Source organism: Motacilla alba, chromosome 20 (assembly GCF_015832195.1).
Source record: "Motacilla alba alba isolate MOTALB_02 chromosome 20, Motacilla_alba_V1.0_pri, whole genome shotgun sequence".
NCBI lineage: Eukaryota > Metazoa > Chordata > Aves > Passeriformes > Motacillidae > Motacilla > Motacilla alba.
This window is the reverse complement of record NC_052035.1, coordinates 7435160-7447681: the sequence shown is the minus strand read 5'-3', so window position 1 is coordinate 7447681 and position 12522 is coordinate 7435160. Positions and strand designations below refer to the sequence as shown.

Here is a 12522-nt window from a genome sequence, read left to right as displayed (position 1 = left end):
TTACCTCACTGCAGTGGAAAGGTGATATCAGGTTTCCCTCAGGGATCGCTTCATTCCATGCCGCCTTCACTTCTCCAAGCACTTGTAGTGACACTGTTTCCTTTCCATCTGAGCTGGTAGATCTGCTTGTGTGCACAAAGGCTACAAGGTCACTCACGAGTTATGCAACTGCTCCCTTTGCCCTTTTAAAATATAACTTGCCTTCTTGAAACACAATTTAACCTCCTTCCCTGATGCTTTTCTTGTCATGTTCTAGCCTGCGCCTCCAGAGCTGCAGAGCCGTGTGGTTTAGGGATAAAGACGCAAACATGGCTATCATTCCACACCAATGTGATGAAGTGCTTCTTCAAGCAGTTGCTGAGAGTCTTCTACACCGGGCACCGGGCAAGGGAGGACAAGTCCTCTGGGCCTTCCTTGCGGAGAGCAGGGAGTGAGGCCGGACAGCGGTGCGCTTGTTGCTGGAGACGGCAGAGAGAGCCCAGTGGCTGAGCCTCCAGCTGCTGCACAGCTGGGGAGGGGGCGGCAGCCAGGCAGGAGCCGGGGCAGCGGCCCCAGCGAGGGGCGCTCCCGGGGCCCGGTGCGATGCACGGCGGCCGCTGCGGGCGGCGCCCGAGCGCTCCGGTGCCGCGGCGGCGGGCGGAGCCCAGCGCCGTGCGAGGCCGCCCCGCGCCGCCAGTGGCGGGGGAGGCGGCGCCGGTACCGGTGTCCCCAGCGGCAGCGCGGAGCGGGCCCGCACCGACAGCCCAAGCCGCGCTGGCCCCCGCCTGCCCGCGGGCAGCTCCCCGTGCTCCCCTCTGCGAGCGGCGGCTGTGCCTGGAGCACCGCCCGAGTGGCTGGCCGTGGCCGCCGCCAGGAAAGCCGTGGGGGCAGGCACCGAGCCGCCGGCAGGAGCTGCTCACCGTCCTGAGAGACCTCATCGCGCCGGACTTGCTGCCTCGGCTCCACCTTCACTGGCTGCTCGAGGATGGGATCTGGGCCACGCACAGAGGGCAGCTGGGGGGAGAGCACAGGCTTCTTCATGGAGTTGGAGATTGTTATCCAAGGGTTAAGTCAAATTTTCAGTGCTAAGCTCTCTCTGGAGAGCTGCATCACCACCTTGGCCTGGCACTAGAAAGAGTGTGTTTCTAAGATCCCTCCTGATGCTGTGTCACTCTCTGCTCCCCATCCTGATCACTGTGCTGCTCAGGCAGCTCCCCAAAGTCTGCCTATTTCAGACTTGCCTCTTGCCTCTCTGGTGTGGTAACACTCTCTTGCCATGGTAACACATCCCAGAGCTCTGGCCAGGCTTCCCCACTGTGGCAGCAGCTCAGCAGAAGCAGCAGCCCATGTCAGCCTCTCTCGTGGCTGTTGAGAGTCGTGTGGTTGTCCTCCAGAGTCCACCAGCTCCCTGAGGCCCTTCAGTGCCAGCCTGAAACACCTCATGCTCTTCTCCAGAGTGAGCCAGCAATCTCAGTCCCTGTTAGATCCTGTATCCTGTGGCAAAACTGGAGGCCACAGAAACCTCAGAGGATGACAGTGAAGATTAGATTACCCAAAGGACTGAAGACAGCATCAGGCAGTTTTTGAGTGGCATTGTCACGGAGGCTGCTGCCAGGCTGTGCCCAAGTGAGAGGCTGCTGCCAGGGTGCCTAAGGCAGTGCTTTGGAAGTCCGGGAAGCTGATTTGCACCAGGTAGGACAGGCTCAGTGTACAGATCCAGGAGGATGCCCACCCTGTGGGTATCTTCCAGAAAGGCTCAAGTAGCTACACTTGCCACTTCTACCTGGCCTTCTAGCTGGCCTGCTGGCACACCTTGGCTGTGCTGAATCCAAACAGGAAGCTCTCGCAGAGGGAAATGCTCAGCAGACCATGGGAGAGGGGATGTGATGCCCATCAGGCTGGGTGAGACAGTGCTGATGGCCTCTTCGAGGTCCTAAAGAACTCCTGGAACAAGTCTTTGGATAAATCCCTGGTGGTGTCCTTCCTCACAGCAGAGATCAGCCACAGCAGTGAGGACTTGGAGCACAGGACTCTGTGGGAGCTGGCTGACAGCTGGATCAGGCCCTGCATTGAGGTGAAGCTCCAGCACTGAGTGGGAGCTGAGCTGGGTGCTTCCACTGTGTCCTGTTTTGCACCTTCATTCCCCTCAGCCTGTCATTTCCTTGGCGTGGAAGGGGCAGTTTGGGTCCTTGATCTGCTGCGTGAGCGTCACTTCTTGCACGGGGCAGCAGAGGAACTGGATTGGGAGCTCCTGATCCTGCAGGAAGGGTAACAGTCACTGACCTGGCTAACAGCTGTGGCCAGGAGCCAGCTCTGGGTGGTGCAATGTGGGAGGTGCTGGTATCCTAGAATCTGCTGAGTTGGAAGGGACCCATTGGGATCGTGTCCAACTCCCAGTCCTGTGCAGGACACCACAAAAATCCCACCATGTGCCTGAGAGCGTTGTCCAGACACTTCCTGAACTCAGACAGGCTTGATGCCATGACCACTGCCCATGGGAGCCTGTTCCAGTGCTCAGCCACCCTTTAGGTGAAAAACCTTTTTCTGATATCCTGCCTCAATCTCTCCTGACTCAGCTTTATACCATTTCCTCGAGTTCTGTCACTGGTCATGACAGTGAAGAGATCAGTGCCTGCCCCTCTGCTTCCTCTCATGAGGATGCTGAAGACCACAATGAGGTCTTCACTCAGTTTCCTCTTCTCCAGGCTGAACAGACCAAGTTACCTTAACTCTTTCTCAAAAGCTTCGCTTCCAGTCCCATCACCATCCTCGTGCCTCTTTTGAATAATGTTCTTTAATAGTTCGATGTCTTTTTTTATATTGCTGTGCCAAAACTGCCCCCAGGACTTGAGGTGAGGCTGCACCAGTGCAGAGCAGGGCAGAACAATCCCCTCCCTTGCTGGCAGTGCCGTGTCTGATGCCCAGGACAGGGTTGGCCCTCCTGGCTGCCAGGGCACTGCTGATCATGTTCAACTTGCCATCGACCGGGACCCCCAGGTCCCTTCCCACAGTGCTGGTATCCAGCCTCTTGTTCCCCTGTCTGTATATCCAACCAGCATTGCCCTGTACAAGGTACAGAATCTGTCACTTGCTCTTGTTAAACTTCTTACTTTTTGGTGATTACCCATCTCTCCAGTTTGTCGAGGTCTCTCAGCAGGGCCTCTCTGCCCTCAAAAGAGTTGACAGCTTCTCCCAATTTAGTGTTGTTAGCAGTAAGCATTAGTATATTACTTCATATTCCTTCAAGTCCTGAGTCCAAGTAATTAATGAAGATGTCGAAGAGAACTGGGCCAAGGGTGAAGCCCTATGGAACCCCTCTAGTGGCTGGACACCAGCCTGATGTCACCCCATTCCCTGTGTGTGCCCAACCTGTGAGCCAGTTGCTCACCCATTGTCATTGTGTAACAGGATTATTCAGCTGCAAGCTGGACACTTTGTCCAAAAGAATACTGAGACAGACAGTATCAAAAGCTTCACTGAAGCCCAAAAACATTACAGCTACTGGCTTTCCTTGGTCAGTTAGGCTGGTTACCCTGTTGTAGAAGGAAATCATGTTCAACAAGCAGGACTTTCCCCTCATGAAGCCATGCTGGCTGTAACCAGTTACTGTGTTCTCCTACAGGTGTTTTTCAGTACCTGCCAGAATGATTTTTTCCATGATTTTACTGGGCACTGAAGTGAGACTGACAGGCCTGTAGTTCCCAGGGTTCTCCTTCCTGCCCTTTGAAACTGGGACATCATTCCCCAGCTTCCAGTCATGTGGGAGCCTCTCCAGATTTCCAAAACCGCTCAAAAATCATCGAGAGTCTTTGTGATGACATCAGCCAGTTCTTTGTGGTTTCTCAAATTAATCCCATAAGGGCCATTAGATTTGTAGGGATCTAGGTACAGTAACACGTGACAAAACTATTTCATCTGTGGCCAGCACCCACAGGTCCTTGCAGCATCCAGCTGTGAGGTGTTGTGCAACTGAGCCAATAAATCACCCTCGTGTTGTCTGGGAGCTGAGCCTGTCCCTGTGCCAGCCACAGCCACCCCTCCCTGCCCAGGGAACAGAGCACGGGGAATCAGGCAGGGCTTTGGGCAGTGCTCCTCGGTCGTCCTGTCTGCCCGTGTTGCCTCAGGTGGCAGGAGGTGGCAGCTCCTGAATCCCTGCAGTCCCGCTGTGCTGCAGCCCATTACAGAGCAGGGGTGTTGTTTGTCTGGTCGCAGCAGCTGCTCTCAATTCCTCAAGAAAGAGGAACCCGCCCTCGTGTGCAGGGGTCACTGCCGGGCAGATAACAGGGAGGTGGGGAGCAAAGGCTTCGTGCAAGGGTGGGGGAGGGAAAACAGCCTGGAGAGTAAACTCCCTCGTCTGTGGGCGCTGCTCTGGAGCGGGTGAGTTCCCAGCCCCATCGCAGCCAGATGAGCTCCAGCCCCAGCAGCTCCCAGCCTGCTGTTGGGACATAGCAGGGAATGTCAGAGACCTCGCTCCATTGCTGTGGTTTCATCACTGTCTGTGTTTTCTCATGGAATTTAGCAATTCCTTCATTAACACCTTGGTGTTGATGGAGTTGGCTGTGGTTGTGGGCTGGGGATTTCCTTTGAGCAGAGTTTTGTAACATGATCTGATACTATCGAGTCTCCGACTAAATATAGCATCGTGTTTCTTTAAAACACCTTTTTGTAAGCTCAGAGCTGCTTGTTTCCCCTTTGGTTGTGCTGTGGAAGAGGCCTGGAAGGCTTTGCCAGCCCCTTTGCTATCCTTCTGGCTCTCTGATTTTAGGAGACCTCTCCCCTCCAGCCTGTTCCTCTGCACAGCTGCCACCCTGCCTCCCCTCCAGCCTGCCATGGGGATGGCAGCCGGCATCCTGCAGTGCCTACCTGCCAGGGGTTGAAGGGTCTGGCTGAGGGCACAGAGCCGAGGGCATGGAGCTCCAAGTCAGGATGGCTGTGCCCTGCACCAGGTCACTGTGACTGGCTCTGTGGCCACAGACACGTGCCCAAGCAAGGGCTGCTGCCAGCACTGCTGTCTGGGTGCTCCAGCATCTGACTCGTCCCACTCCAAGCTGAACACACAGGAAATAACTCATCGTTCTCTGGGTAAACATCTTTCCCAAGAGTGAAACTGCCCGGGATGAGTGTCCGGCTGTAATTTACCTCCACTGAGTGCTGTGCTCTGCTGTGCCCTCGCGCGCTCCACCCGCTCTGATCCACCCTGACAGTCCCAGCATAATTCCAGGGCCAGGGACATGTCCTGAACCCCACAGGGCTGTGGCCTGTGCCCCCTTCCTCACGGGTGGAGGAACTGCTCCCACAAGGGGTTGCTGAAGCACAGGGGCGTCACAGCCCCCCAAGCCTCCTTTGACTGAGTCTTGTCTGGAAGCACTTTATTGCTCTCTCTGACCCACAATAATCCCCCTGCCCATGCTCTGGGCATGCCACACCATCAGCTGGGGAAACTCCCAACCCCACTTTGCTCTGCTTTCATGACAGCCCTTCAGCAGCACATGCTGGGGTGAGTGGGCAGGGAGGGGCACAGAGCCTGCCGGGCAGCCATCGCTGGGGGGCTGTTGATGTGGGGGGCGGCCCAGCAGCCCCCTCGATACCTCACTCATGTTGGCAGAAGCTCTTGAGTAGCGGAGGCAAGTCCAGGCCATCGATGGCCAGGCGGTGCACAATGTGTTTCTGGATAACCAGCCGGCACAGCGTCTGCAGGGAAGGAACTGCAAGAGAACAGAGAGTGTACCTGAGCTGGGCAAGTCGGCAGTGAGGCTGGGCACAGCGGGGTGGAGGAGCTGGCGGAGCTTCTCGGAGGCACTGTGGTTAAAGGCAGTAGTGGGTGAGTTTGTTCTGTGGCATCGTCCTGCCCTGGGCTCGAACTGGCTGTGCGGGGGCTGGTGCCAGGCTGCTCCTGCAGAGCTGAAAGCTCAAGGGCCCCAGGCAGCAAAGCTCTTCCCGTTATTAGGAGGAAGGCTGAGAGACAGTTATGTGTCCAAGCTGTGTGTGACTGCGGCTGGTTTGCATTTCTTTCTCTGGTGGCTGTCAAGCAACTCCCCAGGGTCTCACATACCCATGCTGTGCTTCTTTTCCATCCCACTCCTTTGGTCTGCCTGCACTGGCCCCAGCACCAAGCTGCTGGGTGAGTGTCTGCAGGCTGGGGCTGCACTGCCTGCAGAGACAGTGCCTGCCGTACCTTTGGGGCAGACCACCATGAGAACCGTCCCCTTGGGCACCTGCACAGGATCTGCCTGGTTCCTGCTCATGGGCTACAACTTCCCAGAGCCATGGGTGGCTCAGTAGCATGGGTACTGTCTGCTGCAGCCACTACTCTCCTCAGCTGTTACACCAGGGAGAATACCAGCTTCCAGCCTCGGGACAGAAGCAGCTGCTCTTGACACCAGCATGTGAAGCAATGGCTCCCAGTGCTGGGAGCAGGCAGTACTCTGGCTCTAGCTCTTCTTCTGGCTCTGTCTCACCTGTGCCATCTCCTCATTTTTCCAGCGTGGTGCTAATTAGCACTTATTAGCCTGGTCCCTCCCAGCAAGCCAAGGGACATGGGCTAATGCCCAGGCTCCGATGGCATCACAGGGTGTCTGCCCAGGGAACATCGTGTCTGGAGCAGGCGGCGGGCGCGTGGGCGCGGTGTGCTGAGCCGTGGTGGGTGTAGGTGGATGTTTTGATGCCAGGGCAGGATCTTAGTTGGCTCTGGCTGCCACGTGCTGTGGGCAAGGCTAGGCACAGCAAGGCCTCACAGCTGTGGGACAGCCCCAAACACCCAACCCTATCACTCTGCTTGGGAAGGGTGGCCAGGGGGCTCTGCCCGACTGCTGCTGCTGCTGGGGGGTCTCTCCCCTGGCCCCAGCACAGCACCCATGGCAGAGTTTTCATCAGACACTGCCCAGCAGCGGTACTGTGGATCTCGCCTGTGCTCCACAAGGACCAGAGGCTTTCCTGTGCCCTCTAACCCGCCGTGTCCCTCTGCCCAGTGGCACACGCCAACCTTCCCTCTGTTGGCAACTACGGCATGACCCCACCAGAGCTCCCCCACTGCTGGCCCAGACAGCACGTGCCACAGGGAGGGCACAGGTACCTACAGCCATAATCCACCGGGATCACCCGGACACTCTTGGTGGAGGCAAAGACGTCAATGACGGCGTAGAGCGGGCGGGTGGCGGGCAGGCCCCTGGCGCTGGGCCCCATGTCCTCGCCGTTGATGACGATGTGCATGTCGGCGGTGCCGTCGGGCTGCGGGGCGTACAGCACTCCGATACGGCTGCGCCGGGCGGTGGCGGGCAGCACGTTCATCTTGTACAGGTCATCCAGGATGTGGCTGTAGCGGCCGGGCCGGCTGCGTCCCACCAGCGTGTCACGGGGAATCCGCACCCGCTCGATCAGCAGGAAAGGCTCCCAGGGCCGCCCCCGGGCCTGCGCCTCCTCCCCCTCCACCACCACACGGTTGTGGTTCCGGGTGATGGCAAACACCCAGGTGTCCCCCAGGTTGACCAGGTCCGGCAGCGAGTACTCAGGCACTACCTCCAGGCTCTGGGGATCGTGGGCTGTCAGTCCCACGCGCAAGTGCCCGCACCAGCCCAGCTCCTTCTCCTCAATCTCCACCAGGAAGATCTGCCCGGGTGCCAGAGGCTCCTGGCTGAAGCACAGCCCGTTGGCGAAGCTCTCCACCCGTGTGGCTTGTGTGTGTGAGGCATCCAGGCGGATGTTGGCGCCGTGGATGTGGTGGAAGCGTGCAGCAAGCCGGCACCGGGCAGCCATTGCTGCCGGAGCTATTTTTAACTGTCCCTGTCACAGCTGCTGCGAGGTGCTGACAGCCCGGCTGGGAGGGACAACCGGAGGGCTCAAGGGGGGTCCTAGTGCCATGGGGGCGGTTGTGGGGGCCCTGTGGCTGCTGGGCACAACCGGGCCCAAACCAGACCCACAGGCATTCCACCCTGGACTGTCCAGCGCTGCCACCTGGGCCGGGTGCCTGGCTGTGTCCATGCTGTCCAGCAGCAGCTGGCAGTGCCTGGTGGTGCCCAGTGGTACCAGCGATAGCCAGCAGCGGCCAGTGGTCATCCCACGGTGACGACTGGCAGAGCCTGGTGATGTCCGGCTTTACCCGGCGGTGCCGGGTGGCCCCCAGCTGTAACCGGAGGTGCCCGGCAGTGCCCACCGGCGCCCCGTTTGTGTACGGGGACTCCATCGGTGCCCCCCCCCCGCCACCGTCCCGGTCCCGGTCCCGGTCCCACGTGCGCGGCCGGGGCGGGGCCGGGGCGGGGCCGGCCGCCCCCGGGGCGCTGATTGGCCGCCGTGGGGCCCCGCCCCGCTCACGTGAGCGCCGCAGGTCATATGGGCGCGTGTCATGTGCCCGCCGTGACCGCCGCCTGCGAGCGCCGCGCCGGGAGCGGCCGCGGTCAGCGGGACGGGGGGACGGGACCGGGGGAACGGGGTGGAGGGACCGGGACCGGCGCCAGGGGAGCTGGCTGGGCCGGGGATCAGCCCCGAGTGGGGGGCCGGGCCGGGACAGCCGGGCCGGGGCGCTCGCGGGGCGCTGCCGCGGCCGTTCCTGGCCGAGAGCACCCTGACCGTCCCTTCCGCCCACCGCAGATGGGGCCGGTGTTGCTGTCGTCGCTGCTGCTGCTGGGGTTGGGCCGGGCCGCCCCCCCGGACCATGAGGTGACCTACCTGCCCGGGCTGTCAAAGCAGCCGTCCTTCCGCCACTTCTCGGGCTACCTCTGCGCCGGGCCGGGCAAGTACCTGCACTACTGGTACGTGGGACTGCGCCTGGCGACGGGGGGCATGGGCTGGCACCGGGCACTCACAGCTACACGTCCACAGGTTCGTGGAGGCCCAGAGCGATCCCCAGAACAGCCCCCTGGTGCTGTGGCTGAACGGGGGCCCTGGCTGCAGCTCCATGGAAGGCTTCCTCAAGGAGCATGGCCCCTTCCTGGTTAGTAGTCACTGCTCTCCCGTGGCTCAAGGACTCAGGGGATGACCGGCTGCGTGGCACGAGCCATCCCGCTGTGTCCTGTCCTGCTTTGCCCATCAGTCACCACCTTCTTCCTTAGATCCAGCCCGATGGGGTCACACTGAAGTACAACGAGTACGCCTGGAACAAGGTACAGGCACTGCTTTTCTTTGTGGCTTTGAGATGGGGTGGCCGTGAGCCAGTTCCTCCTGCTCTCTCCATGGAGCCGACCGCTGCTCCCCTCCCACCCAACACACCCTCCTCTCGAGTGTGCTGTTGAGCGGCACAGGAATGTGGCCATCCCAGTGCAGCCCTGGGGCGGGCCACGCTCCTGTGGGTGCTGCCATGGGCGGGGCTAGCAGTCCTTGGCCCCACTGAGCCAGAGGATCTCCCCTGATCGCTGGCTCCTCTGCTGTCCTTGCAGATTGCCAACATCCTCTACGTGGAGTCTCCCGCTGGTGTTGGCTTCTCATACTCTGATGACAAGAAGTATGCCACAAATGACACAGAGGCGAGTGACTGGAGAGCCCTGCTCGCTCTTGGCCATGGGGTGCAGCCTCACCACCTGACCGTGCCACCTTCTCCCTGCAGGTTGCTCACAACAACTACCTGGCACTCAAGGACTTCCTCCGGCTCTTCCCCGAGTACTCCAAGAACGATCTCTTCCTCACAGGGGAGAGCTATGGAGGGGTCTACATTCCCACACTGGCAGAGTGGGTGATGCAGGACCCCAGCCTCAACCTGAAGGTGGGCAGCTTGGCTCTGCCCAGCCGGGGAGCAGAGGGCTTGGCACAGCCGGGGTGGGACCAGTTAGGATGCAGGACACGCCTGGCCCTGCAGCCTTTCATCTCTTCCTGGGGTTCTGGCAGCAGCTCTGGTGGACGTGTCTGTCCCTGCTGCCGGGGGAGTGTCCTCAGGCACCCCCAACCCTCCCTGTTCCCTCCGCAGAGTAAACAGTTCCACATCTGCTTCCTGCCTGCGGCTGCTGTGCTGTGACTGCCCCGCGGGGAGCTGGAACACAACAGGGTTGTTTTCTTCTTGCCTCGCAGGGAATCGCTGTGGGAAACGGCCTCTCATCTTATGAGATCAATGACAACTCCCTGGTTTACTTTGCCTATTACCACGGGCTGCTGGGGACCGAGTAAGAGCAGAGGGAATGCTGGACGTGCCATCCCTGTGCAAGCAGGATGGCTGCACAGCTGAGGCTGGGGCTGTCTGGGTCGGTGGTGTTGAGACAAGGGCAGCACCTAGCCTGTCCTGGGCCAGCGTCTGGGCTGTGGCTCCTTGTCCCAGGGCAGCTCCCACGGGTGGGTTTGTTTGCAGGGTAAAGAGGGCACGGGCCAAGCTGTGTGCTTTGTGGCCACTGGGCAGAGAGCTGCAGGGCAGCTGGCCTGTCAGTGTTGCCACCTGGTCCAAGTGGTCCTGCTCTCTGCCCGCAGGCTGTGGAAAGACCTGCAGGCCTTCTGCTGCTCCCAGGGGAAGTGCAACTTCCATGACAACGCCAACCTGAATTGCACACTCAAGGTGAGGGGAGCCAGAGCACCTATATGTGTGCTCAGCAGAACGTGCCTGGCTTGGGCCCACAGGTCCGCAAGGGTCCTGCTGAGCCCCAAACCCTTCTTCTGATTCCTTGCAGATGGGGGAGATGATTCAGATCGTAGAGGAGTCTGGCCTCAATATCTACAACCTCTATGCCCCATGTGATGGAGGTGTCCCTGGGAGCATGAGGTGAGAGCTTTGCTTGCACTGGCACAGAGGGACATGGTTCACTGGGCAGGGGGCTCCTCTGGGACAGATGGATGCTGCTGAGGACTCCCCCCAGGAGAGCCCTTAGCCCTTGTTCTCCAGGGTTTTCAGTCTGTCCTCATTCTCTCTCTGGCTGCAGATATGAGGGTGATTATCTCATCACACATGACCTGGGCAACTCCTTCATCCGGATGCCACTGAGGTTCTCCTGGCGGCAGGTGAGCCGACATGCCCATGCTGCTGGGCTGTGAGCAACCTCTGTTCAGCCAGTTGTGCTTTTGTGGGCAGGAGGGGCAGAAAGCAGCTGCTCCATGGGGCAGGTGCTGCTGTGACAGTGACCCTCCTGAATCTCCCAGAACCTGTTCCGGATGCCAGTAGCCCGAAAGAAGGTCCGGATGGACCCGCCCTGCACCAACTCCACGGCCCCTAGCATGTATCTGAACTCCCCTGAGGTGCGGAAGGCTCTGCACATCTCCCCTGAGGCCCCAGAGTGGCAGGTGTGCAGGTGAGCAAGCTGTGGGCAGGGAGGGACTACTCTGAGAAGGAGCAGACATGCTGCCAATGCTTCCTCCACAGCTTCGACGTGAACCGCAGCTACAAGCGCCTGTACATGCAGATGAATGAGGTGTACCTCAAGCTGCTTGGAGCCACGGTGTGTGCAGGGGAGCCCACAGACCCTGGGAGTGTCTCTGCCACCTCAGCCTCCTACCTGGCTGGGGCTGCTGCCCTGCCAACAGCTCACTCTCTCTCTGCTACACAGAAATACCGGATCCTGGTGTACAATGGGGACGTTGACATGGCTTGCAACTTTCTCGGGGATGAGTGGTTTGTGGATTCCCTGTGCCAGAAGGTAAATGGGCAGGGCCCAGGCCAGGCCAGTCACTGGCTCCAGGCTATGTACTGTAGCTGGCTGTGGCAGGAGCATGGGCAGGGCCAGCCGCAGGTGCTGAAGGCACTGCTGCTGCTCCCAGGTGCAGGTGGCTCGCCGGCCCTGGCTCTACACTGAAAACGGTGAGAACCAGATCGGTGGCTTCGTGAAGGAATTCACCAACATCGCTTTCCTCACTGTCAAGGTAGGGCTGAGGGCTCTGGGGCCAGGAATGGGGCTGTGGTGGGTGTGCTGGATACCGAGGCTGCAGTCAGGGTTGGGTGATATCGGCTGGGCTGTGGCAGCACCCCAGCCACACTGCCAACCACTGTCCCTTTCCTACAGGGAGCTGGCCACATGGTGCCCACAGACCGGCCGCTTGCTGCCTTCACCATGTTCTGCCGCTTCATTAAGAACCAGCCTTACTAAGAGCTGCAGAGGTAGCGCCCGGCGCTGCAGCTGCTCCCACCACCCCACCTGCCCTCACCACCGGCACCTTGCACAGCCCGTCCTCGCTGCTGCTCGGCTACACCACGGACCTGTCATGCCTGCAGCCTTCCCCCGCAGCTGGACAGGATGAGGGGCATGGGCTGGGGGACTCTATCCTTGTGGGAGAGGCATTGTGCACCTGCTGCAGCCACCTCCTCCCTTGTGGCTTCCTGTCTTGCCTCCTCCCTGTCTGTGGTGGCAGCTTCCCTCCCAGGCAGGGAGCACTCCCCAGCACTTCCCCTCAGCCCCACGCGCACACAGCCTGGGCAGGCTATGAGGAGCAGCAGCAGGGGGCGGCTGGGTCCTCCTGCTCCTGGAGCCTTTACCTTGTCTCTACCTTGGCTCCCACCACCTCTGCTCCTACTGAAGGAGACTTACCACCACAAGCACAGCAATCCCACTGCCAAGGCACGCAGTACTACAGGAACTCGCAATAAACTCTGACCAAGGTGGTTCTGCTCCTCCTCGCACCTTTGTGCCAGCCCCTGCTTCGCTT

General features: G+C 60.0%; 2 protein-coding genes and 1 pseudogene across 2 annotated transcripts; 2 read left to right on the top strand and 1 right to left on the bottom strand.

Annotated features, from left to right (window-relative positions):
• Window positions 1–9: 9 nt before the first annotated feature.
• Window positions 10–5222, top strand: LOC119710394 (annotated as a pseudogene).
• A 111-nt stretch (window positions 5223–5333) lies between these two features.
• Window positions 5334–8185, bottom strand: NEURL2 (neuralized E3 ubiquitin protein ligase 2). The gene is made up of 2 exons (XM_038158811.1): window positions 7056–8185; window positions 5334–5684 (listed from the first exon to the last, which is right to left on the bottom strand). The coding sequence occupies exons 1-2, from the start codon at window positions 7729–7731 to the stop codon at window positions 5569–5571; spliced, it is 792 nt and encodes a 263-aa protein (XP_038014739.1). The 5' UTR covers window positions 7732–8185; the 3' UTR covers window positions 5334–5568.
• Window positions 8186–8270: 85 nt separating this feature from the next.
• Window positions 8271–12478, top strand: CTSA (cathepsin A). The gene is made up of 15 exons (XM_038158805.1): window positions 8271–8368; window positions 8563–8723; window positions 8794–8905; window positions 9024–9074; window positions 9348–9434; window positions 9515–9670; window positions 9973–10064; window positions 10363–10447; window positions 10560–10651; window positions 10809–10887; window positions 11026–11174; window positions 11246–11321; window positions 11430–11519; window positions 11641–11742; window positions 11883–12478. Exons 2-15 carry the CDS (start codon window positions 8563–8565, stop codon window positions 11964–11966), a joined length of 1416 nt encoding a protein of 471 aa, XP_038014733.1. The 5' UTR covers window positions 8271–8368; the 3' UTR covers window positions 11967–12478.
• Window positions 12479–12522: the final 44 nt, after the last annotated feature.

Excerpts from the sequence above, each read along its gene's own strand:
- CTSA (XM_038158805.1), top strand. The coding sequence starts at position 8,563 with ATGGGGCCGGTGTTGCTGTCGTCGCTGCTGCTGCTGGGGTTGGGCCGG. Across the intron at positions 11,175-11,245 it reads CCAGAGTGGCAGGTGTGCAG|CTTCGACGTGAACCGCAGCT; the intron begins GTGAGCAAGCTG and ends CTTCCTCCACAG. Across the intron at positions 11,743-11,882 it reads TCGCTTTCCTCACTGTCAAG|GGAGCTGGCCACATGGTGCC; the intron begins GTAGGGCTGAGG and ends CCTTTCCTACAG.
- NEURL2 (XM_038158811.1), bottom strand. The coding sequence starts at position 7,731 with ATGGCTGCCCGGTGCCGGCTTGCTGCACGCTTCCACCACATCCACGGC. Across the intron at positions 5,685-7,055 it reads GATCCCGGTGGATTATGGCT|TTCCTTCCCTGCAGACGCTG; the intron begins GTAGGTACCTGT and ends GTTCTCTTGCAG.